This window comes from Cricetulus griseus, chromosome 5 (genome assembly GCF_003668045.3).
Source record: "Cricetulus griseus strain 17A/GY chromosome 5, alternate assembly CriGri-PICRH-1.0, whole genome shotgun sequence".
In the NCBI taxonomy this organism is placed as follows: Eukaryota; Metazoa; Chordata; class Mammalia; order Rodentia; family Cricetidae; genus Cricetulus; species Cricetulus griseus.
This window is the reverse complement of record NC_048598.1, coordinates 130,963,466-130,985,985: the sequence shown is the minus strand read 5'-3', so window position 1 is coordinate 130,985,985 and position 22,520 is coordinate 130,963,466. Positions and strand designations below refer to the sequence as shown.

At 40.6% G+C, this 22,520-nt stretch overlaps 1 protein-coding gene across 1 annotated transcript in view; it reads left to right on the top strand.

Moving 5' to 3' along the window:
• The first annotated feature begins 778 nt into the window (after nt 1–778).
• Nucleotides 779–22,520, top strand: part of Lrrc9 (leucine rich repeat containing 9) — a 79,539-nt gene continuing 57,797 nt past the window's right edge. Inside the window, exons 1-11 of the mRNA XM_035445872.1 lie at nt 779–826; nt 1,103–1,321; nt 2,214–2,354; nt 3,050–3,113; nt 3,641–3,711; nt 5,938–6,120; nt 7,993–8,148; nt 11,445–11,626; nt 12,574–12,705; nt 18,884–19,060; nt 19,585–19,702. Of these exons, the coding sequence (XP_035301763.1) occupies nt 779–826; nt 1,103–1,321; nt 2,214–2,354; nt 3,050–3,113; nt 3,641–3,711; nt 5,938–6,120; nt 7,993–8,148; nt 11,445–11,626; nt 12,574–12,705; nt 18,884–19,060; nt 19,585–19,702 (1,491 nt within the window). The remainder of the gene's footprint in view (nt 827–1,102; nt 1,322–2,213; nt 2,355–3,049; nt 3,114–3,640; nt 3,712–5,937; nt 6,121–7,992; nt 8,149–11,444; nt 11,627–12,573; nt 12,706–18,883; nt 19,061–19,584; nt 19,703–22,520) is intronic.

The window sequence follows — 22,520 nt, the reverse complement described above, 5'->3', positions numbered from 1 at the left end:
TCCCTTCTCCCTCCTGTCCTCCCCTACCACCTCCTCAACTAAAACCCTACCTATCACATATCCTTTCTGCTCCCCCTGGATGGTGAGGCCTTCCATAGGGTGTCATCAGAGTCTATCATATCCTTTGGGATAGGGTCTAGGCCTACCCTCATGTGTCTTGGCTCAGGGAGTATTCCTCTACTTGGAATGGGCTCCCAAAGTTCACACCTGTGCTAGGGATAAGTACTGAACTACTACAGGAAGTTCTGTAGATTTCTGAGGTTTCCTCAATGAAACCCATGTTCCTGGTGTCTGGATCAGTCCCATGCTGGTATCCCAGCTATCAGTCTGGGGAGCAAGAGTTCCCCCAATGTTCAGGTCAGTTGTTTCTGTGGGTTTCACCAGCCTGGTCTGGACCCCTTTGCTCTTCACTCATCCTTCTCTGCATCTGGATTCCAGTTCAGTTCAGTGATAAGTTGTGAGTGTCTGCTTCTACTCCACCAGCTGCTGGATGAGGGCTATCGGGTGGCATATAAGTCAGTCATCAATCTCATTATCAGGGGAGGACATTTAAGAGAGCCTCTCCTCTGTTGCTTAGATTGTTAGCTGGTGTCATCTTTGTAGATCTCCAAGAAGTTTGTAAATGGAAATTCTAGAGATGGAAGAAGGTCTATGTGGAGGTACCACAGTTGGTACTCTAAGCTGACTCTCCACGTGACCACCCTGATACTAGGACTAATCTCAATCTTTCATTATCTTTACTAGATATATTATTATGACCATTGTTTTTTAATGGAAGATGATTGAAATTGAAAACTTAAGTCGAAGTGAAATCATTAAAGAACTGGTGAGTGTAAGCCCAATTTCTTTTCAATAATATTTGCAAGAAATGAAGTAGAACATTTTACACCCCTTCAAGGATCTGTGAGGGCTAACAGGGAGGACTCTGGTGCTCCCGTATGACTTTTGAAAGCACAGAAGTCATCTATGTGATCCAACTTTCCCTTTTGTGGGAGTACAAGTAAGGTGTCAGTTCAATGGGCAGTTATAGCTTGTGATGTCAAAAGGCAATTTTTTAACTATTTGGACCAGATAATAATTGCTGTTCTTTCTCTTACAACAGTGTTTGTGCAATGGTTTATCTTACGAGATGGTTGGACAAGAAGGATCAGAAACTTCCAAACTGGAGATGTTTTTCTCAGGGTACCCCCGTATAGTTGGATTATCATTGTTTCCTAACTTATCAAGTCTTACAATTGTTGCTCAAGATATAAAGGAAATTTCAGGGTTGGAGACATGTGTACAACTTAAAGAACTTTGGATCGCTGAATGCTGCATAGAGGTAAGTTTAAACAGACAAATGACGAGGTGCATCTAATCCTGAATCCTTGGTTTTGAAAAACTAATTCACTAAAATATATGTAGCATGTGTGGATCAAAACTGATAATATAGGCAAAGATAAAAATGTGTACAGAGTGAAAGTAGGAATAAGGAACCAAAACATAAATACATTATTTTTTTCGTTAAACATATCAAATCAGATCATGGCCAGTATTGCTTACTAGTAAATTTGGTGCAATTAGGAATTGAATGGTTAGATGTGTATTTTAGCAAACAACACTGCAAAATGCATCATAACCAGGAGAAATGTGCACACCTTTTAACCCAGAAATCCCTATCCTAACAGTTTTATATTAGAGAAATAATTCAGCACTAGAGAACAGTTACATGCACGAAAGTATTTGTTAAAGAATTTTCACAATAGATAAAATTATCAAATGTGAATATTCTGCACATAGGGTAATTTAATAATGACAAAATATTTTATGAAATTCATAACAGCTCTCTTTAAGGTTACTGTAGATTACTTTAAGATTAATTAAAGAGAGCTGTTATGAATTTCATAAAATATTTTGTCATTACTAAACTACTTTGAAATATTATGAAAATTTGTTAGATGGTCTTGAGCAAAAAGAAAACTACCCATAAGTTCAGATATCTATGATTTTGTTAATATAAAGCTGATATAGGTGATTGAAAAATTTTTTAAAAGTGTACAATGTTAAACATGGCTGTATATAGAAATTATATGTTCACTTTATATTTTCAATTAATTTTTTGGGTATTGGTATTGCAATAAAATGGTATTTAAAAGAGAAAAGACTTAGAAACCTACTTTACTTGATGAGTTAATGACAAAATAACTAACAATCTTCAATCTCCTTTTCAACAGAAAATTGAAGGCCTTCAAGAATGTAGAAATTTGGAAAAACTGTATTTATATTACAATAAAATTTCCAAAATACAAAATTTAGAGAGGTTAATGAGATTGGAAGTTCTTTGGCTGAACCACAACATGATAAAAAATATTGAGGTGAGGTAATTTTGATAATTTGCATGTACAGCCAGTTTACTGTTATATCATTTAAATGTCAGTGTCTAAGATCATAGTTTTAAGGGCCAAAATATTTATAAATAGCGTAATTATTGTTGTCAAAAGACCTGAGGTAGGACTAGAGAGAGATAGCTCAGTGGTTAAGAGTGCTGTCTGTTCTTCCAAAGGACCCAGGTTCTATTCCCAGCACCCACATGGCAGCTCACAACTCCAGTTCCGGGGACCCAACACCCTCTGCTGTTCTCTGTGGACACCAGGCACACACATGCTGCACAGACATATGTGCAGGAAAAACACTCATGCACAATCTTCTTAAAACAAGAACTAACATATAGATTGCATTTTTTAAGGAACCATTGTCTATTGTTCACATTGGGCCTGAGAAGTAAGGTGATATTTGGAGTTAGAAGGAGGTTTAGAGAAGCTGTGTGACTTGCCTGGATGATAAACATGCAGAGAGATCCGTTGTTTCTCCACTCACTCCACTTTTCTTCCCCTCCACTGTCTACAAATTGTCTCCAGGTTCATTAAAGTAAGAGGGGTTTGGCTTCATTGTACCCATTCTCCTCTGGGCCTGCGAAGCACACAGTATCTACTGTTTGAGCGCCCGAGGAAATCACTAGGGTGATCAAAGTTAATGACTTTTAAATTTACATTGTTGTCTGCATTTCTAGGGCTTACAGATGCTGAAGAATTTAAATGACCTCAACCTTGCAGGAAACCTGATAAGCAGCATTGGTGCGTACTGTTTCCTCTGGAATCTGGGCTAATGCATTTTAAAAGTGTGTGCTTCGAGTTTTTTCTTTTAGACTTTATGTCATTGAAAAGCACTTTTACTTTTGCACACATTTTTGTCTTAGGTGGTGGTTCTTTCAGTTGAGTTGTGAAGATCTTTAAAACAATTCTTGCTTCTGAGAGTTTCTCACCATGTGTTTTGATCCTATTTACACCCACCCAATTCTTCCCAGATCTACCCCCACTTCCTTGCTACTTTGAAATCTATGGTTCAAATGTGTAACTACCAGCCACTACTAACTATTGCTGATTATACAGTGGTATTGTGGGTCCTACTGATATGCAGGAAATAATGGTCGTCTATAACCCACAAGTATGCCAGGATATATAATAAAGGTAGAACAAGAAACTTAATTATTTTTGTGATGTTGAGGATTGAACTCGGGGCCTTGGGCATGCCGGGCAAGCACGCTGCCTCTCGGCTGTATCCTCATCCCTAATGTTTCTTTAATCTTGTTTTTAAATCAAAGGCCGATGTCTTGATCCTAACGAACAACTGGAAAAACTAAACCTTTCCGGAAACCAAATTACTTCTTTCAAGGTACGTTCAACTAAATGGTTGGTTTCTGTTTATCAACTTGAGTTACAAACTCTGTAGACCAGACAATACACCAAACAATCCCCCTTCAAGGAGTCATTTCATTGAGTTCGTTACTTAGTGCTTCCTGATGCTCTGGGTTGAGACCCCTTTGGGTCCTGCATATCAGATATTTACATTACCATTCATAACCATAGCAAAAATGCAGTTATAAAGTAGCTATGGAATAATTTTATGGTTGGGGGGTCACCACAACATGAACTGTATTAGAGGGTCACCACATTAGGAAGGTTGAGAACCGCTGCTCTAGGGAATTTGAGAGACATCTGTTCAATTAGCCATAATGATTGGATCCTTTTAGAACCAAAGAAATAACTACTTAGCTGGTAGGCTGCTACTTTCTCTTAGCTGTGCCCTAGGCTTTCTGGCTATATCTGTTTTGTTGGGGGTTCATCGCTCATAACATCTGGAAAAGTGGATTGCCCCTTCTCAGCACTAGGTTCTCTTCCACATTTCTGTCTGTAATTCATTCTCTGAATGATCCCGCTGTGCCTTATGACTGTAAATACACCTAATCTCATTACTGCTAAGTTGGTTCCTCTTCTTACCGTGGTGACTTCTCCTCTCCGGACTGCCGACCTCCTTTAACCGACTTGATACTGATGTCCGCTCCCAAACCTTCTTTCCCTGCAGATGTCTCAAGTTCTCTAAATGCTATTTCCACCCTTCCAGTTATAGTTAGGCAAGAATCCTGACAGCCCTGTTTTACTCCTATTACTGCTTCATATCCTACCCTCAATCCATGAACAAATCCTCTTAGTGCTGGCGTGGAATGTCCAGAGTCTCACGACCTGAGCCACTGTCAATGATGGTTAGCAATCTGCATCACTGAGAGGAAAAACTAAAACATGACATCTCACAATTCTTCCTATTTTTATGTTTATTGAGCGACAGAGAGAGAGAGAGAGAGAGAGAGAGAGAGAGAGAGAGAGAGAGAGAGCAAGCTATAGCACACAGATGGAAATAGAGGACAGCTTTCCGGAGATGCAGCTCCCTCATTCAATCACCAGGGTCCTGGGGATCGAACTCAGACTGTCTGGCATGGCCCTAGGTGCCCTTATCTGCCGAGCCACCTTGCCAACCCTTTTTCTTTTCTCTAGTCTGAATCTGTTTGCCGACCAGCGATGCTTGCTGAAGCCCCTTTAAACATGCTATAATCAATCTCTCTTGTCAAAAACCTTCCCTTGCTTTCTAATCACGTTCACAATATAGTTCTGCCAATGTGAGATGGAAGGCACACATTCAAGCACACATGATGAAAATATTAGAGAAAGAGGAGTAAGGAATAATTTTGAATCACCCAGTGAAAATAAGTACTCTTAAAAAACAAACAAAAAATAGGTACATTTTAACTCAGAAAAACAAAAGGGTATTACAAAGCAGTAGAGCAAGTAAATTAAAAAGAAATTTGAGTGAAATGTTAGCTTATTGGTGAAATTGCAAAGGAATTAATCAATAGGAAAGGTTAGCAACATTTTAACAGGCATTGGAGGAGCTTCTTCTGGGCCGTGGCAACGGACATTCTAAGAGGGGGAGATGAATATTCATAAGGGCATGGAAATAAGAAATCGAGGGTCTATTTGAGTAGCATCAGCATTGGCATTTGGCTCAAATACAGGGTGCACATGAGAGCACCAAGAAGTTCAATCTAACGGCTAATCAGATCCTCGGTGGGGGCTATGTTTGATAGACAGCAGAGCTGCCACTGCTTTACTCCAGGGCTATTATAATCCAATCACAGATGTGCCTAGGGAATCCTAAAGCAGGGTTGGTGGAGGAGCAGCTGCCACATAGAAAATGCATAGCTGTGATCTTTTCTTCTAGGGGTCAGCATGTGTCTTCACTGTGGCGAAGCAGCCATCTATATCACTTAACATACATACTTCGGTGTTCAATTAGAATGTGTTACATGACAGTGTGGGTGACCTTATGTGCTAAAACACCTCCTTCCCCAGCTGGGGTAGTGCATGCCTTTAATCCCAGCAGGTGAATCTATGTGAGTTCGAGGTCAGCCTTGTCTACAGAGCGAGTTCCAGGACAGGCTCCAAAGCTACAGAGAATCCCTGTCTCCCAGAATTCCCACCCCCCCAAAAATAAATAGATAAAACCATCGACCTCCTTCCAAAGTGAGCGTTCATAACTGATTGAACATTGTCATTGGTGTTTTAGGATCTTACTAACTTGACCAGACTTCCTCGATTAAAGGATTTATCTCTAAATGATCCTCAGTATAAAAGTAATCCTGTGTGTCAGCTGTGTAATTACTCCACCCATATGTTGTATCACTTGCCTTTTCTTCAACGACTGGACACATTTGATGTTTCAGCAAAGCAAATCAAGGAACTAGCAGATGTAAGTGTATTCACAATCAGGTATCTGTGATTCAAGTGTGCCCGAGTAATGGCTGTTTTCTGGCTCCGTCCCCATATGGTTGGTTGTATTATACAATCAGTTCCTATCTCCTGTTTGCTCTTGCCCCAAGAGCAGGATAATATTATTATCTGACAGTATGAAGATAATAACATTAATGCTGACATTTGGTGGTCAGACTAAAAATGAGAAACAGGTGTCTGTTGGAAATAGAATTTTTGGTACATGATTATTAAAATTATTTTAGAACAAACTAAATGTAGCATTTTTAAAATCTTTTCCCCACATGGAAGAAATCTAGATTAGATTCGAATTTCATATAAATACTAAAGAATGTCTTGGTATAACTAAATAAGTACAAGTAAGTTTAGTGAATACCTTGCTGCTTATTGAAATTTAGCTTAGCATCCTTTATTTTGCCTGGCAAAATAAACTGCCTCACTCCACAACACATGATGTTGCTTTAGATTTAAGAATTTTTTGAAACCATTTTTATCTCTCAGTGACTCAAGTATATTTGTTTCAGATTTTCCATTTACCCCAAATATTCAAAATAACAAAAAACATCATTTCCCAGTTTTCTTTTCTTTTTTTTCTTCCTTCCCGTGTGTGTGTGTGTGTGTGTGTGTGTGTGTGTGTGTGTGTGTGTGTGTAGTGAAGTGTATACTTGTGTGTACACATGTATGTGTGGGTGTGCTCACCTCTGTGTGCTCATGTGGAGGCCAAAGGTGGATGTCGTGTGTTTCGCTCTCTGGCCCTCCACCTTATTTTTCTAGTGGGAATTGCTCACTGAACCTGGAGCTGAACCTCTTGAGTAGACTATCTGGCCTGTTCTTTTTGACTAATCTAATTCCCAGGCATCATTTGGTGTGTTTATTTCATAACAGGCTATTTAGTCAATTTGCTATTACTAGCTGATTAGTAACTGAATGGTATACTGGTGTTAAGTTTAAGATTTGAGATAATTGCATTAGAGTAATAATTTAATGATCTACTCAGTCTGAAGATAGTTCGTTTAGAGCATTGTTTTGCACATTGAGGGGCAGGGTAAATCTTTTTGTTGTTGTTGTTGTTGCTGCTGTTGTTAGGGTTTTAAAAAACTGAACTGTACTCAATTTTACATTTACCTTTAACCCCTTTTAATTTGTTTGCTTTCCCTAAATTCATAAACTAGGAATAGTGGTTTAATATTTGCTCCAGTCTTATTAGTTAAATACACTGTTTTAATAAATTAAATTATGTCTGCAGTTTCTTTCTTGGAAATTCTGGAACTAGATATGCATAGGCCACATACTCAACATGTTAGACACAAAGATGCTCTTTGAGATGCTATGTCTTATGGATTCAATTAAATAAACCCTGTGAGCATCACCACATCTGCTGTCATCCTCAGCATTGCTAATGGTGCGAGCCAACTTCCAAATTCATAAAGAACTTGTGCTCATACGGTAGCGGTGTCTTAGTGAGGTTTCTGTTGCTGGGACCAAAAGCTCTTGGGGAGGAAAGAGTTTAGTTCAGCTTACTCCTCCAACATCCAGAGAAGTCAGGGCTGGAACTCAAGGCAGGAACCTGGAGGCTGGAGCTGATAGAAGAATGCTGCTCACTGGCTTGCTCCTCATGGCTTGCTCTGCTTACTTTCTTATGGAACCCAGGACCACTGCGCACAGTGAGCTGGGCCCTCCCAGGTCAATCATCACTCAGGAAAATGCACCACAGGTGTATGTGGAGAGGCATTTTTCTCAATTGAAGTTCCTTCTTTCAAACTCTAGTTTGTATCAAGTTGACATAAAACTAGCCAGCACAGCTATCCATAATCTGTTTATCTAATCTTGTTATTTACTCTCTTACCTTCAGACCACAGCAATGAAAAAAATAATGTATTATAACATGCGAATAAAAACTGTTGAGAGACATCTGAATGAAGAACTTGAAAAGCTGAATGATAAAAAATGCAAGTTACAGAAGCTACCAGAAGAACGGATAAAATTATTCCACTTTGCAAAAAAAACTGTAAGATTCAATGGCTACACTGTAGGAAAATTATCAGACAAAATAGTAAATTCTTAGCTACCTTGGTATCCCCCACCGTGTGTGTGTGTGTGTGTGTGTGTGTGTGTGTGTGTGTGTTAAAAGTCAGGTTTACTCTAAAAATATTTGATTCCAGGCTTTAGTGCTCCTGAAGTAGGATTGAGAGGCAGAGACAAGGATTATGTAACATAGAACTAAGAGACCCTATCTCAAACAGGGTGGAATTCGAGGACCAAAACCTGTGATTGTCCTCCACATGTGTCCTGTGGCATGCATATACCTGCACTCACACAGACAAATGTGCACACACACACACACACACACACACACACACACACACACACACACACACACACACAGAGAGAGAGAGAGAGAGAGAGAGAGAGAGAGAGAGAGAGAGAGAGAGATACAACAGGGAACTCCAAATCAAACTCTGTTTTAGTAGTGTGAGTGCTTTTTATTCAGAATAATTAGATTCCTTTTATTAAAAGTAGATCTTGAAAAGTCAGGGATCATTTACTTGATAATAGAACCTAGTATGTGTAAAATTTTCTGTAATTTCTCTAAAACATAAAGAAACAATGGATTATTCAACAAATAGTGTTTGAAAAGAGCCAAGTATCTGGGAGTAGGGGAGTTGGGTTTACCAAACTAAGTATCAGTGGGTGTAAAAATTAAATGAAAAAAGTATCAAGAGGATTTATGAATTGATTTAGCTGGTCTCAACCTGCCAAATAAAAGAAATACTAGAAATTTTGAAGAAACGTAGATTCAATTGCAAAACCATAAAATAAGATTATTTTGTGCTAAAAGGCATTATTTATAAAAGGTAAGAACACGTGCTAAGGAGGTGGCTAGACATGGTGACGTGTGCCAGCCATCTTAGAGCTGAAGAAGTGGAGGTCGGTGGCCCTGGATGCTCACCAGCCTATGCTACAGCCAGCATAGGCTACTTGGCAGACTCTGGCTACTGAGACATACCCTATTGTTATGTGGACAGTACCTGAGGAACAACACCATGTTTGACCTCTGGCCTCCACATACTTGTACATACACAAGCACATGCCCTCCATGTACACATTAAGAAAAAAATGTCCAAGAAAGTTAAACTATTCTAAAGAAACATGACGTATGCACAGAGGTTTTTTTTCCTGCTTTTTTCCTTTTTCTTCCTTCCTTCCTTCCTTCCTTCCTTTCTTTCTTTCTTTCTTTCTTTCTTTCTTTCTTTCTTTCTTTTTGTTGTTGTGTCCATAAGTAAGATAAGGTTAAAAGCAGATGTCCAAATAGGAAAATCGGGGGAAGTTTATAAGTCAGCACTTTACAAATGAATAAATTACAATGACGAATGAACACCCTAATGTACTTATGAGTTTTCCTGTGTTAATACCATGTGAAAACCATGTTTACCTGTGAAGCTCTCAAAGTGGAGCCTATAACAGCAGTAGGTGGTACAGATGAGCATCGCACACTCTGCTGAGCCCATGAGTGAGCTGTGGTCACACAGCTTCAGAGGGCGCCTAGCCTTCAGCACAGTAAAAGTCTACCTGTGTACCTTCTACGGAGACTTCTCACCACCCCATCGACAGCAACAAAACATCAGATGCTACATAAATATTAACAAGAGAATAAGTTGATCTGCTGCTCTTGCAGAGAACTAGAGTCTGTTCCCAATACCCATACCAGGTGACTCATAGCCACCTGTAACTCTGGCTTCAGAGATCCAGCACCTTTGGCCCTCATAGGCATGTTCACCCATTACACAGACCCACAGACCCACACATTTAAAAGGTAGAAAAAGTAACATTTTTGTTTAAAAAGAGGTTTGAAATATATCTAATGACATTTTCTACAAATGAGCATGTTTTTATTTAATAATAAGGCTATTCTTTAAGTAAAATGTTAATTAAATTTAAATTATTGATTAAAAACCACAGGAAGACCAAGATGTGACAATCATTTTATAATGTGCCATTTTCATGCATGTAGGTTGAGAATCCCTTGTCTGGAATGCTTTACAACCAAATGGATTTCAGAGTTTGGAGGTTTTCACATTTTGGAATATTTACATGGATTCCACCAGCTGATAAGATTATCCCTTATCTAAGTATCTAAAATGTGTTCAAAGTTTCAAATTTGGGTGCACTTCAAATTCCATTTTAAGGGTACTCAACGATATTAGTTAAAATCTGCAAGCAGGAAAAGGAACGTGCATTTTATAAACTGCACACATTTTTAAACATGCAATTTGATTTTAGCAGCCAGTTATAGCTATTTAAGTGAAGAAATATAGCCAACTGGTTTTTTTTTTTTTTTTTTTTTTTTTTTTTTTTTTTTTTTTTTGGTTTTTTTGAGACAGGATTTCTCTGTGTAGCTTTTGGAGCCTATCCTAGCACTCTATCTGGAGACCAGGCTGGCCTTGAACTCACAGAGATCCACCTGCCTCTGCCTCCCGAGTGCTGGGATAAGCGTGAGCCACCAATGCCCGACGTAAATTTAGTTTTATAAACTTTGTGCATTAATAAATTTGTGTGTTTATTTTTTTAACTTTGTGTGTTTATTTTTAATTCCTACAAGAGATTTTCTCTGGACCTAAACTTTACAGGTGTAGTCCAAAGGCTGAATAATCAAGATAAATAATATTCAAAGCAATATTTTAAATTCCCCAATTAACACCAAAAAGTCTATTATGGGCAACAAACCCCCAAAATATTAAAATCTGATACAATTTATTTTGTTGTTGTTTTGTTTTTTGGTTTTTTTGTGGGTTTTTTGTTTGTTTGTTTGTTTTGGTGTTTTTGTTTTTTTCTAGTCAGACACTAACAAAAGGAAAACTTTATCTCCCCTTTGTGTGTTTTCTATGGTTTATATCTCTCCAGACATAGTTGAAAAAACATTGAAAAGTAAGTATGTTTTAAAATTTACATTAAAGTTGAAGTTTAAGATTTTATTCTCATCCAAACCAGCACTGATTGTAATTTCACTTTGACTTTAATAAGCAAGGTCAACATTTCATAGCCTGTAAATGCTCTTGCTTTCCTTTAAGAGACTACCAGGCTTCCTCTTTTCAAACTGCCTCTTGCTCCGTAGATGCTAGTTGAACTCACAGCAAGGTTGAAGTTGCCCTTTGGCTTTTATAAAGTCTCAACTACCTATTATCTAGATTTCTGCTTTCATCATCTGAACTAATAAATCTCACCACAAAATGAAAATCTGAACTGAGGCTTTGCCTTAGTAATGTTTTATTTTTAATCTGCTCTCTGGTGTGTTGTTTTCAACAGCTAGAACGGGAATTGGCTGAACTCAAGGGATCTAGTAAAGGGCAGAATGACAATGCACCAGAGGCAGAAAAAACCAGGAGTAACGAGACTGTCGCACAAGAATCAAGTCTGCAGCAGAAGATACTCACCAAGCTGAGTGCCCTGAATGAAAGGGTCACATTCTGGAACAAGAAACTAAATGAGTATGTTTGGTGAACGGTCTGGTTATTAGGATTGAAAATATGAAAGAATAACCTTGTGGGGCGCTGAGAGTTGAGCTCAGTTCCCTTGAGAAACGGGAGGTAACAGAACATGAACTATATTGGCACTTGAGTTCCTAGGGCACCCACCCACTCAAAGCTGGGTTCTGGCTGAGGAGGCCATATTCAGTTAAGCACAGTGAGCTTCCTCTGCACAGCTTGGTGTCTGCTTCTGTCTGCAAACTAAAAGAAAGCAACTGAGCTCTACTCAGTTCAGAAATTCAGCAAGCAGACAAGACCCAGCAAGGCACCCACAGCCCTTGCTTGGTTCATATCACAGAGACATTGAGAAAATAAATTGGCCCCTGTATTAACAACAGGATTGTAACATTTGGAGGTAGGGGGGTTACTCTGTGCCAAGTGACCCTCCAACTAGTGATTTAGACGTAAGTATTGACATGGTAGTGAGGCTACTGAGGTATAAGAGGACAAAATGGCCTGTCTAGGATTTGGCAGCCATGCTCTTAGTTCCAGAAGGCCTTCTTAGCTTTACATACTCTGAGTGAGAGTAACAAAATCCGTGGTGATTTTCACTACCAGAAACAGAATATCTTCGTCCTGCTTTAACTGCTAGCATTAACCTTACTCATCCACTGAAAAGCAAAAGGTAACTGATATCAAAATACATGTTGCAGTACATGAACGAACTGAATACACATTGCAGTACATGAACGAACTGAATACATGTTGTAGTACATGAACGAACTGAATACATGTTGTAGTACATGAATGAACTGAATACATGTTGTAGTACATGAATAAACTGAATACATGTTGTAGTACATGAATGAACTGAATACATTTTACAGTACATGGACGAACTGCTGTGCTTAACTGCTGTGAGGTTTTCTTATCATATGGGTATTTGCATGTTATTTTGTTTCTGGTAGAATCGAAGCAATTTATCACTTTGGAGTAAAACAAAAGAAGAAGAGCCATGGCCTACTGACCCCGTTTTTGCTAACTGAGTTGGAGACTGTGGGGAATATCCATTTTGAAGAAGGCACTCGAGCTGATGACTGGTAAATCTGAACTTTAATTATAGCTTTAAAACTAGATGTGCTTAGGCTACTGAGCCAGATGATCAACTTATAGTGTCCCATTTCAAACTAGTTCTTATCAAAATATTCATCTGTTGAAAATTGGCTTTTACATATTTCCCAACTGTACATTTGTCCAATCAATAGCTTTATTGTCGTGAACCAAACTCTGGACAATTCAACAGTGCTACTCTTTGTGCATTTTTTTCTTGGCCAGACAGCAGAAGAAGGGTTTGTGGGAAGTTTACAGAAATTTTAAGAAAAAACTTACATCCCACTATTGTCTTCATGTATGTTTATACCATTGCTGGGTGGATATAAACCTGGATTCTGATACTGGCTGGAAATTAGAGCAGAGCAGAAGGCTACCACAGAATTGGCAGCAGCAGGTTTGGAAGGCCATCTCATGGCTATCCTGCAGGCCTAGCATCAAAGTGGAAGCCACTGTAGAGAGCTAAGCAGGCAGTTAGCCATGGTCACTGTGTGTCAGGAGAAGGCAGACAAAGCCAGACTTCAGGCTCCAAGTGTCACAGCCAACAGGGAAACAATCCACGTGAGGTAAGATTGACACTTAGTTCAGCCTGACTTAGTCAGCCAGGCTGGATCAAACTTCTGGAGTCTGATACCAGGCAGTTTATTGTAACATATTTAAACACAGTACAATTTGGGGGAAAAAAAAACTTCCTGATATAATACAATCCCCAAGGGATAATTATATGAAAACTTAATTCAAAGTACATATCATTTCTTCCAAGAAGATGGATTCTAGAGATAGGTTACATATATTATCTTCAGGGCCCAGGGAAGATTCTGCTATGATCTTGGTCATACGAATAGCACAGAGGTCATTTGGGCTATTATTTGCCTTTGGTCTTGGTTGTGGGAGCTTGTGGGAGCCCCTGCCTATGCAAATAATAGAAGGATCATCTAGACTACTAAATACTTCTGGTCCCAGTTGTGAGAGGTTAATATGGCCTGGCCTTTCTGATAATGCAGATAACTAGACTAGATCACCTTCAATTCCCAGCCTGTATTTTGTAAGCGTTCTGTATTTTGTAAGATATGGTCTTTCATTTCTATTCATTCATTTGGGTGGGGAGAACAGGTTATACATCTTTTCTTTGAAAAGACAATCCTGTATGCTTAACATTCCTGGTTTCCCCAATGATCTGTGAGTGCAAGAACCTTTGTGCTGACAACACCAAGAGAAAATCCCACACAAAGTTGGAGGGGACCACCAGAGATGGAAGTAGAGCCCAGTCATCCATACCTCAGAATCATGGCCCTCTTGCCAGTGAGATAAGCAACTAGGTGTGTTATCTCAACTAGAGGATATGATTCCTTAAGAAGAAAGCCTTGAAGAAGAATATTAATAATTATGAGTTTTGCATTTCTGAAGTCATTTTCTCAAACCAAGAGGCCTTTAATACAACCAAAGTTTTTCCTAGAACCATATTGGTGACCTAGGTATGTAGAGAGTCAGATGGGCTCACACATGGCCCTAGAGTGCAATGTTACTTGACATCAGCAGCAAGGCAGATTCTGAGTTTTACGGACCAGGGTGCCAAGTTCTCGTTAACTTTTAGAAAACAACGTGTGTTTGCCAGGTGTCATTTAGATCAGCAGCTGCTTTCAGCAGAGGTCTTTACCCTTGTGAGTAAAAGTTTGGATCCTTTGGTGGAGAAGTGTGGAAAGGGGCCTTCTAAACTATGTTCTTTTATATCAGTGAATCCAGTGAATCTTTTATATCAGTGAATTGTCCTGTAAATGATGTTTATTTGACCACAATACTTGGTTTTTATGTACAAGGTCATGAAAGATATTCATGCCACTTCCCACATAGACAAGGCCTTGGTTTTCCAAATGCACAGGCTCAAGCGTTCTGTATTTTGTAAGATATGGTCTTTCATTTCTATTCATTCAGCCTATTTAGTAATAATAAACAATAGAATTTTAAGTAGAGACAAAACTGTATTTCTGCTTCTGTTTAACCTCTTAACAAAACAGGGCTGTTAGATGAAAAAAATATTTAAAAATAAAATCATTAAATTGCCATTTCTGTTACTACGTCAGCCTGATAGTGAGTTGGCTGGTTTTTGATGGCGTTTAATGGGTGTCTACAAAGCTACAAAGCATTAATTTGGATTTAATAAGAATAAGCTTGACCCATCTTAAGGAGGTAATCAAAAGTATATTGGCAAAATTTCAAGGCCAGTCGCTTGCTTTAAGCATTCCACATGCTTGGCCACTCAAGGTCTGCTCTCTTATGTCTGATTAAAAGAATCACAACTACAGTGCTTTAAATAGCCAGGTGCTTCATTTCTGGATGTTTTATTTAAACATTGACTTCTCTTTCATCAATATTTTTAAGGCCAAGGATCTCTCCTTAAATAGGAAGTGCTTGAGCAGAGATAGATTTTTCTATTAGACTAAATTTTATTTTTTCATCAAAAGAGGGGAAAAAAATCAGATTTCTAGTTGTATACCATTCACTGGTTCTCAGCATCGTTTCTTTCCTGAAATATATTTACCATGTTGTTCAGTTCCCAAAAGCTTCTTATTTTACAGACACATACTAGTCAAATGGTGGGTTGCTGCTGCAGCTCTGTCATTTTAGAAGTAAATTATTCCTTTCTGTACCATCCCTTGAGTAACTCACTGGTTTCATAGAACATTCAGCAAGTGGGGACTCGAAAGCATGAAAGATGTGGTCCTTGCCCTTGAAACGCTTTCAATATCACCACAGGAGTAGTCTATTTAGAATAAAAATAACACGAAAGCCCACAAAACAATGGAAACTCGGCTCTGTGAGCTGGGGGGGGGGGCAGGTGCTTCTCATGCCCTCTACCAGAGGGCTGGATTCATAGCCCAGTGCATAAGTACTAATTAAAGTTTCTCTATCACTTTATAGATACTCATTTAACAATTTAACTTTTTAACATATGAAGATTTTCAGTAACTGATCCCTTTATATTCATTTTGGTTAAAGTATACTGTTAATGCAAAATAACGGGTTTTGTGGTACTTTTCCGTACATGTATGTAGTGTGCTTAGATCAGACCTGCATCTTGCGTAACCCTCCAGCCCTTCCCTTCCACTCCTGAAGCCTACATTAAGATTTTAGACTCTAATACTTTATATTATGGCAGTGAAATGTTATGCTTTACACTCATAAAACGGCGCTTTCTGTCTGCCATCCACTAAAGATTTGTCTAGAATCATGAAGTGAGTTTTCATAGATAAGATTGAGTTTCTTTTGACCACTTAAAGGAGCATGTATTTAACATCCATTTTAAAAATGGCCACGTGTGTTTTAATGGAATATCTTAGTCCATGGTGTGTATTAGCCACATTCAGGCCACACTGAATGACTGAGGGTCGGGGAGTAGTGGGAGCCCTCAGTTTCCTTGGTATTGAAATACTTGAAACTGTTCTCTGTTCCTTCCATGAGCTTGGTACTTAAACATTTTTAATTTATTTTCATGCTTTTCCTTGATGGTCTCTTCCTGAACTTTCACAAATTATTCCTAGCTGCGCTCTCTCTCTCTCTCTCTCTCTCTCTCTCTCTCTCTCTCTCTCTCTCTCTCTCTCTCTCCCCCAGACTCCCGCCCTGCATTCCTGTCTGTTGGACATTTCCATCTGGATGTTCAAATGATGTGACAAACTCAACAAAATACAAGAGGGAATCCACCTTGACATAATCCAATAGAAAGGACTTTCATCCAAACTCCTTGTGTGATCTTGAAATACCATTAGTCCCTTGAGCCTCAGGTGGGAAATAAGAAAACAATCAGACAGAATTAGACAAAATAATATGAAAATACTTAGCTTTTGATGTTACAGTTTTGGTTTCAGCATTTTCTTGTTAATCCAGGCTGCACAGACATTGAAGCTATCCTTGACTTCATTCTTTCCCTCAGTTTCCATATCCACCCAGGTCCACATGCTGCCATCCATGCTCTTTAATCCAAAGCACCTGCACATGGGTTTTTATAGCATCCTTCCTGGACCACAAAGCCCAGCATGGTGCCTGCACATTTCCCTTACCCCTTTCTTGTGCAGTGGAGCATTAACTAGCTCTCCACTATCGTCACTCCCCGTGGCTGCTCTATGTGCTTCACTGTTCTGGGAGCATGCCCATGGGCTGTGAGTCTGTTCATTGAGTGCCTTTGGGTCCCTCAGCCTTGCTTTATCTTTGCTACACACGGACACACACACACACACACACACCATCAGTGAGAGGGTTCTACATCATGAGGCTTTCTGTCTGTTTCTGGTTCATACATTTCTGAGCATCCGATCTACCAGTTTGATAGTCTGTCCATCACTGCTGCAATTCTTGAGAACCCCGGCTCTCTTCTGGAATGCCCACTGAATAGCAGGAGCAATCTCTACAATGCTGGAGCACTAGCTCCTTTTCGGGTACAGGAAGTGAACTACTGAGAGTCTGAGCAGTTTCTGACATGATTTGGAGGAGACTTGAATAACATAGACTCAGACAATGGTGCCTCTATAGAAAAGGCCAGTGGGTTTCTCATCCCAGATGGTAATGTGGATATTTACTGGGACCTTTGAACTCTGAGCAGACACTGTGCTGGACTGTGACACTATTCATATCTGTCTGCTCTACAGATTTGGACTCTTCTGGATTACCTAGACTTGGGAGGCAAGAACGCTACCACTGAACCACCAATGCTCCCACAGGGTTAGCTAGACTTGGCAAGTTCGGTTTGTTACTTGAGGAGGAGAGTGACCCGCAGCCCCTGCCTACACTGATTAAGCCTCTAGTGGTGAGAAAGTCAGATTCTCTAAAACTAGGAGTTCAGATATTGGGCTCACAAATCACCCAAGAGGAAGCTTCCCCCTGCGGCTTTAGCTCTCAGAAACATTCAAATGATTATGAGATAAATGTATCCCATATAGGATCACTAGCTTTCTGTTTTTCAATCTCTCCTTCATCTCCATTCTGTTCAATTTTAAGATAAAAGTGTAGTTTTATGATAATGGCCAGATGAGGGCAGCAGAGAGCCAGCCAATAGTTCCCAAAGCTGACAAATCCGCCTCTGGTTCTCAGATTGCATTTCTCCCTGGAAGATCTTCCCTAAGGCTCCAAGAAGGCACCCTCTGCACTCCTCACCCAAGGCTTCTCCTCCAAGTCTTCATTGGTTTCAAATTTGCTATATTTTTGTCTTTATGTATTTATTGTATATCTCGTCTCTTTGGAATGTTGGCCTTAGGAGAGAAACCAGAGATACTTCCCTTTCACTCTTGGGTCCTAACTTAATCAGGAAGTTCTTGTAGTAGACCCAGAGATAATGGTGATTCCAACGAGGACAGCACCAGTGGCGATGATGACCCAGGATCTGTCTCAGTGCTGTGGTGGCAGATGTGCTGAGGGATAAGATGAGGGAGTGAGGATGAGCAAAGATAGGTCACTCCTGCAGTTTTAACTGCAGGTTGGGGCCATATGCTGAGTAAGCTGGCTTTGACAGGCTCTTCACATACTCAAGTGGGTATTTTGGGAAACAGTTGGATATTCAAATCTGGGTATTACAACTAAGTTTGGATGGGCATGAATATTTGCATATGGCTACATGCATACATAAGAATATGCATGCCAGATGAAATCACCTAAGGAGAGTGGAAACAAGAGGTCATACTCTGGTTCCTGGGGACATGCAGCCTTTCCAAGTCTGTTGGAGGTTTGTAGCTCAGTGGCAAAGGGCTTCCCTGCATGCTGAAGGTCTCAAGTTCAATCTTTGACACCATTAAAAATGTATAATAAATGAAAATTTCAAAAAGAATCATTTCAGGGGACCAAGAAAAAAAAATGTTGATGGCTTAGCCATTAGGAAGGCAGCCAGGAACATGAGATCACGTTGAAGTCAACCAAAGGCTTAGAAGGAAGAGTATTCGGTCACCATAACATTTAAGTGGGAGAACTAGATAGCAGATGATAACAGAAACACTTTGCTGTGTTTTAAGTTTTAGCATGTTTTATTGGTTAAATATGCCAGTTGGAACAAAAATAGTTACTGTGATCCGATGACGTATGTTTAGCAAAACAATCACAAAATAGGAGCTGTAACTTTTATTACATGTGCTTTGTGTCCTTCAGCTTCTTCTGTTGTATGTGTGTGTGTTTTGTATCCCCACATAGGTTTAATTCCTGCTATGAATTAATTCTCTCACGTTTCTGTACCTGGGACTTCAGAGCATACGGCATCACAGGTGTGAAAGTCAAACGTGTCATTAAAGTTAACAACCGTATTCTGAGACTGAAGTTTGAAGAGAAATTCCAAAAGTGTTTGGATCATGAAGACATGCATGATTCTGAGTAAGAATCGATTCTATAATGAATGGCTGTAAAAAGCTTGCCTTTTTTTGGGGGGGGATATGAATATCCTGTTTTATAAGTTAACCACATGAAAAATACACCCTGCTAGTAGATGTATTCTGGTCCTACATCTCCCATGGCTGAGATAACTTCATGATTTGTCTGCACAGGACCTGTTTTTTTGTTGTTGTTGTTCTTATTTCTTAGATTTATTTATTATGTATGCCTGCAGGACAGAAGAGGACACCAGATCTCTTTATAGATGGCTGTGAGCCACCATGTGATTGCTGGGAATTGAACTTAGTACCTCTGGAAGAGCAGCCAGTGCTCTTAACCTTTGAGCCATCTCTCCAGCCCCTGGGTCTGTGTTTTGAGAGTGGGGTAGGCATGCTGGAGATCTTAATGACACTGGACTATCTATTGCAAACAGGAAACTCTCACCATGGGTGTACGGTTAACTTCCTAATGGCTAAGCGTTTGTGAAATCAACTCTCAACCTTTTTTCTGTCTCCATTGTTCCCGAGGAGCTGTCGAAAGATGCTGGAGTGTCTTTTTTATGTTTTTGATCCTGAAGTGCCGGTGAAGAAAAAGCACCTGCTACAAATACTTGAAAGGGGATTCGAAGAGAGTGATACAAGCAAGGTAGTGCCTGGTCTCTATGAATAATCTTGCTAGAGAGCATGGTCTGGTCTGCCACTGGTCCATCCAGCATGTCTCCCACCCCTGCATCCTTCTTGATAGCTCGCTTCTGTGCCTGCTATGCTGTAACCTTGGTGACATGATATATAGTTATTTTTAAAAAAAATAGAAAAAGCCAGCTTCATATGTCAGTCCCAACTCCCTTTCCCTCTCCTCCCTCCCTGCCCCCCCCCAACAGCCCACCCACCCTATTCCTCTCTGCTCCCCAGGGAGGGTGAGGCCCTCCATGGGGCATCCCCAAAGTCTGTCACATCATCCAGAGCAGGGCCTAGGACCTCTGCCGTGTGTCCAGGCTGAGAGAGCATCCCTCCATGTGGAATGGGCTCCCAAAGTCCATTCGTACGCCAGGGATAAGTACTAATCTACTACCAGAGGCCCCATAGATTCTCAAGGCCTCTTCACTGACACCCACATTTGGGGGGTCTGGATCAGTCCCATGCTGGCCTCCCAGCTATCAATCTAGGGTCCATGAGCTCCCCCTTGTTCAGGTCAGCTGTTTCTGTGGGTTTCACCAGCCTGGTCCTGACCCCTTTGCTCATCACTCCTCCCTCTCTGCAACTGGATTCCAGGATTCAGTTCAGTGTTTAGCTATGGGTGTCTGCCTCTGCTTACATCTGCCACTGGATGAAGGCTCTAGGATGGCATATAAGGTAGTCATCAATCTCATTATTGGGGGAAGGCATTTAAGGTAGCCTCTCCACTATTGCTTAGATTGCCAGTGGGTGTCATCCTTTTAGATCTCTGGAATTCTCCCTAGTGACAGGTCTCTCCTCAAATCTATAATGGCTCCCTCTATTATGGTACCTCTCATCCTGTTCTCCTCTATTCTCCCCGCCCCCGACTCAACCATCCTGCTCCCCCATTTCCTCCTCTCCCCTCCTTTTCTCCCCCTCTTTTTCTCCCAGCTCCCTCCCCCCTCCCCCGATGCTCCCAATTTGCCCAGGAGATCCTGCTCCCTTCTCCTTCTCTGGGGTACCATGCATGTCTCTCTTAGGGTACTCTCTGTTTCTCAGCACAATAAGGACAGCACAGGAAGTCCACCATGGTTTTGTTTGCCTAACTTAACTTCATTCTTCTTGGATTCCTACTTTTAGGTGACTTTGAAACCTCCTTATTTAATTGGCTCTAAAGCTATTAGGAACCTCCAACACTACTGTGAACTCTACATGTTGGAAACATCCCATTAGCTGGATTTGGCTGTGCTTCTAACTGTCATCAGGTTTCTTTTTTTTTCCTTTTCTGCCACTGTTTCTTTCTACCTTTCTGTCCTTGCCTTACTGCTAATACTGCTTCATCACTGGGCCCCTGAGCTCCGACACACCCAACCCACTTCCCTGCACTTTCCCGATGAGGCAGCTGTAGCCCTCGGCTACAGAGCACTGCTTCCCAATCCACTTCATGCCCACCTCAGTGAGAACAAGCTGTGTGTGAACCCTGGCATCACCCCTCTCTGGATGCACCACCTCACCTGCCTCTGCCTCCTCCTTTTTCACCTTGTAGCCTCGGATGACTTTGAACTCCTGATCCTTCTACCCCCACTTCCCAAGTCCTGGAGTGAAAGGCATGAACCACCACACCTAGTCTACGCAATGCTGGTACCAAGCCCAGGGCTTTGTGAGTGCCAGGCACATCCTCTACCAACTGTGCTACAACCCCACCCCCTGTGCCTGTTTCTCTCTACCCTGTAAATGAAAGTGGTAGTGGTATGTGTTTTGCAAAGTTGTTAATAGTACTTAGTTAAATAGGGTGTTGAAATGCTCTTGGGTATTTATATAGCAATGTTCATGCGTCACTATTACACATCCAAAAAGTAGAAAAATGCACATCAATCAATAGATGAAAGGTTAGATAAAACTGCCATTAATTTACAGTAGATTATAAAGAAAGATATAAAGAGAGATAAATTCTGCCCTATTGAGTCCATACAGCACGCACACACACACACACACACACACACACACACACACACACACACACAAATGTTGAAATCACCATGTTAAGAGAAATAAGCCAAGAGAAAAATATTGTACAAGTACTAGACTATACAAAGCCAGAGATAAAATAAAGAGGGCACATCATCAGGCCCTGGGGGAGGTGAAGCACAAAGACTTACTGTTCATTATGTAGAGTTGCAGGTCAAGTTAATGAAAACGTTTTGGTCATAGATGGGGATGATGGCATCACAGTAATGTAAATGCCAAATGCCACTGAATTTTATGCATTAGAAACAGTTAAAATTGTCAGTTTTATCTTGTGTGTATTTTAACATAATAAAAAACACTCAAAAATATATTCTGGAATTGAGAAGACAGCTGAATTGCTAAAGTCTTTGCTTTACAAAGTTTTGTGAATTCCATCACCTGAACCCTCTGTGTGCTCACACCCTCCACGTGCTCACACCCTCCACATGCTCACACCCTCCGTGAGCTCACACCCTCCACGTGCTCACACCCTCCACATGCTCACACCCTCCACATGCTCACACCCTCCATTTTCTTACACCCTCCGTGTGCTCACACCCTCCACGTGCTCACACCCTCCACATGCTCACACCCTCCATTTGCTCACACCCTTCGTGTGCTCACACCCTCCACGTGCTCACACCCTCCATTTACTCACACCCTCCACGTGCTCACACCTTCCATTTGCTCACACCCTCCACATGCTCACACCCTCCACATGCTCACACCTTCCATTTGCTCACACCCTCCACATGCTCACACCCTCCACGTGCTCACACCTTCCATTTGCTCACACCTTC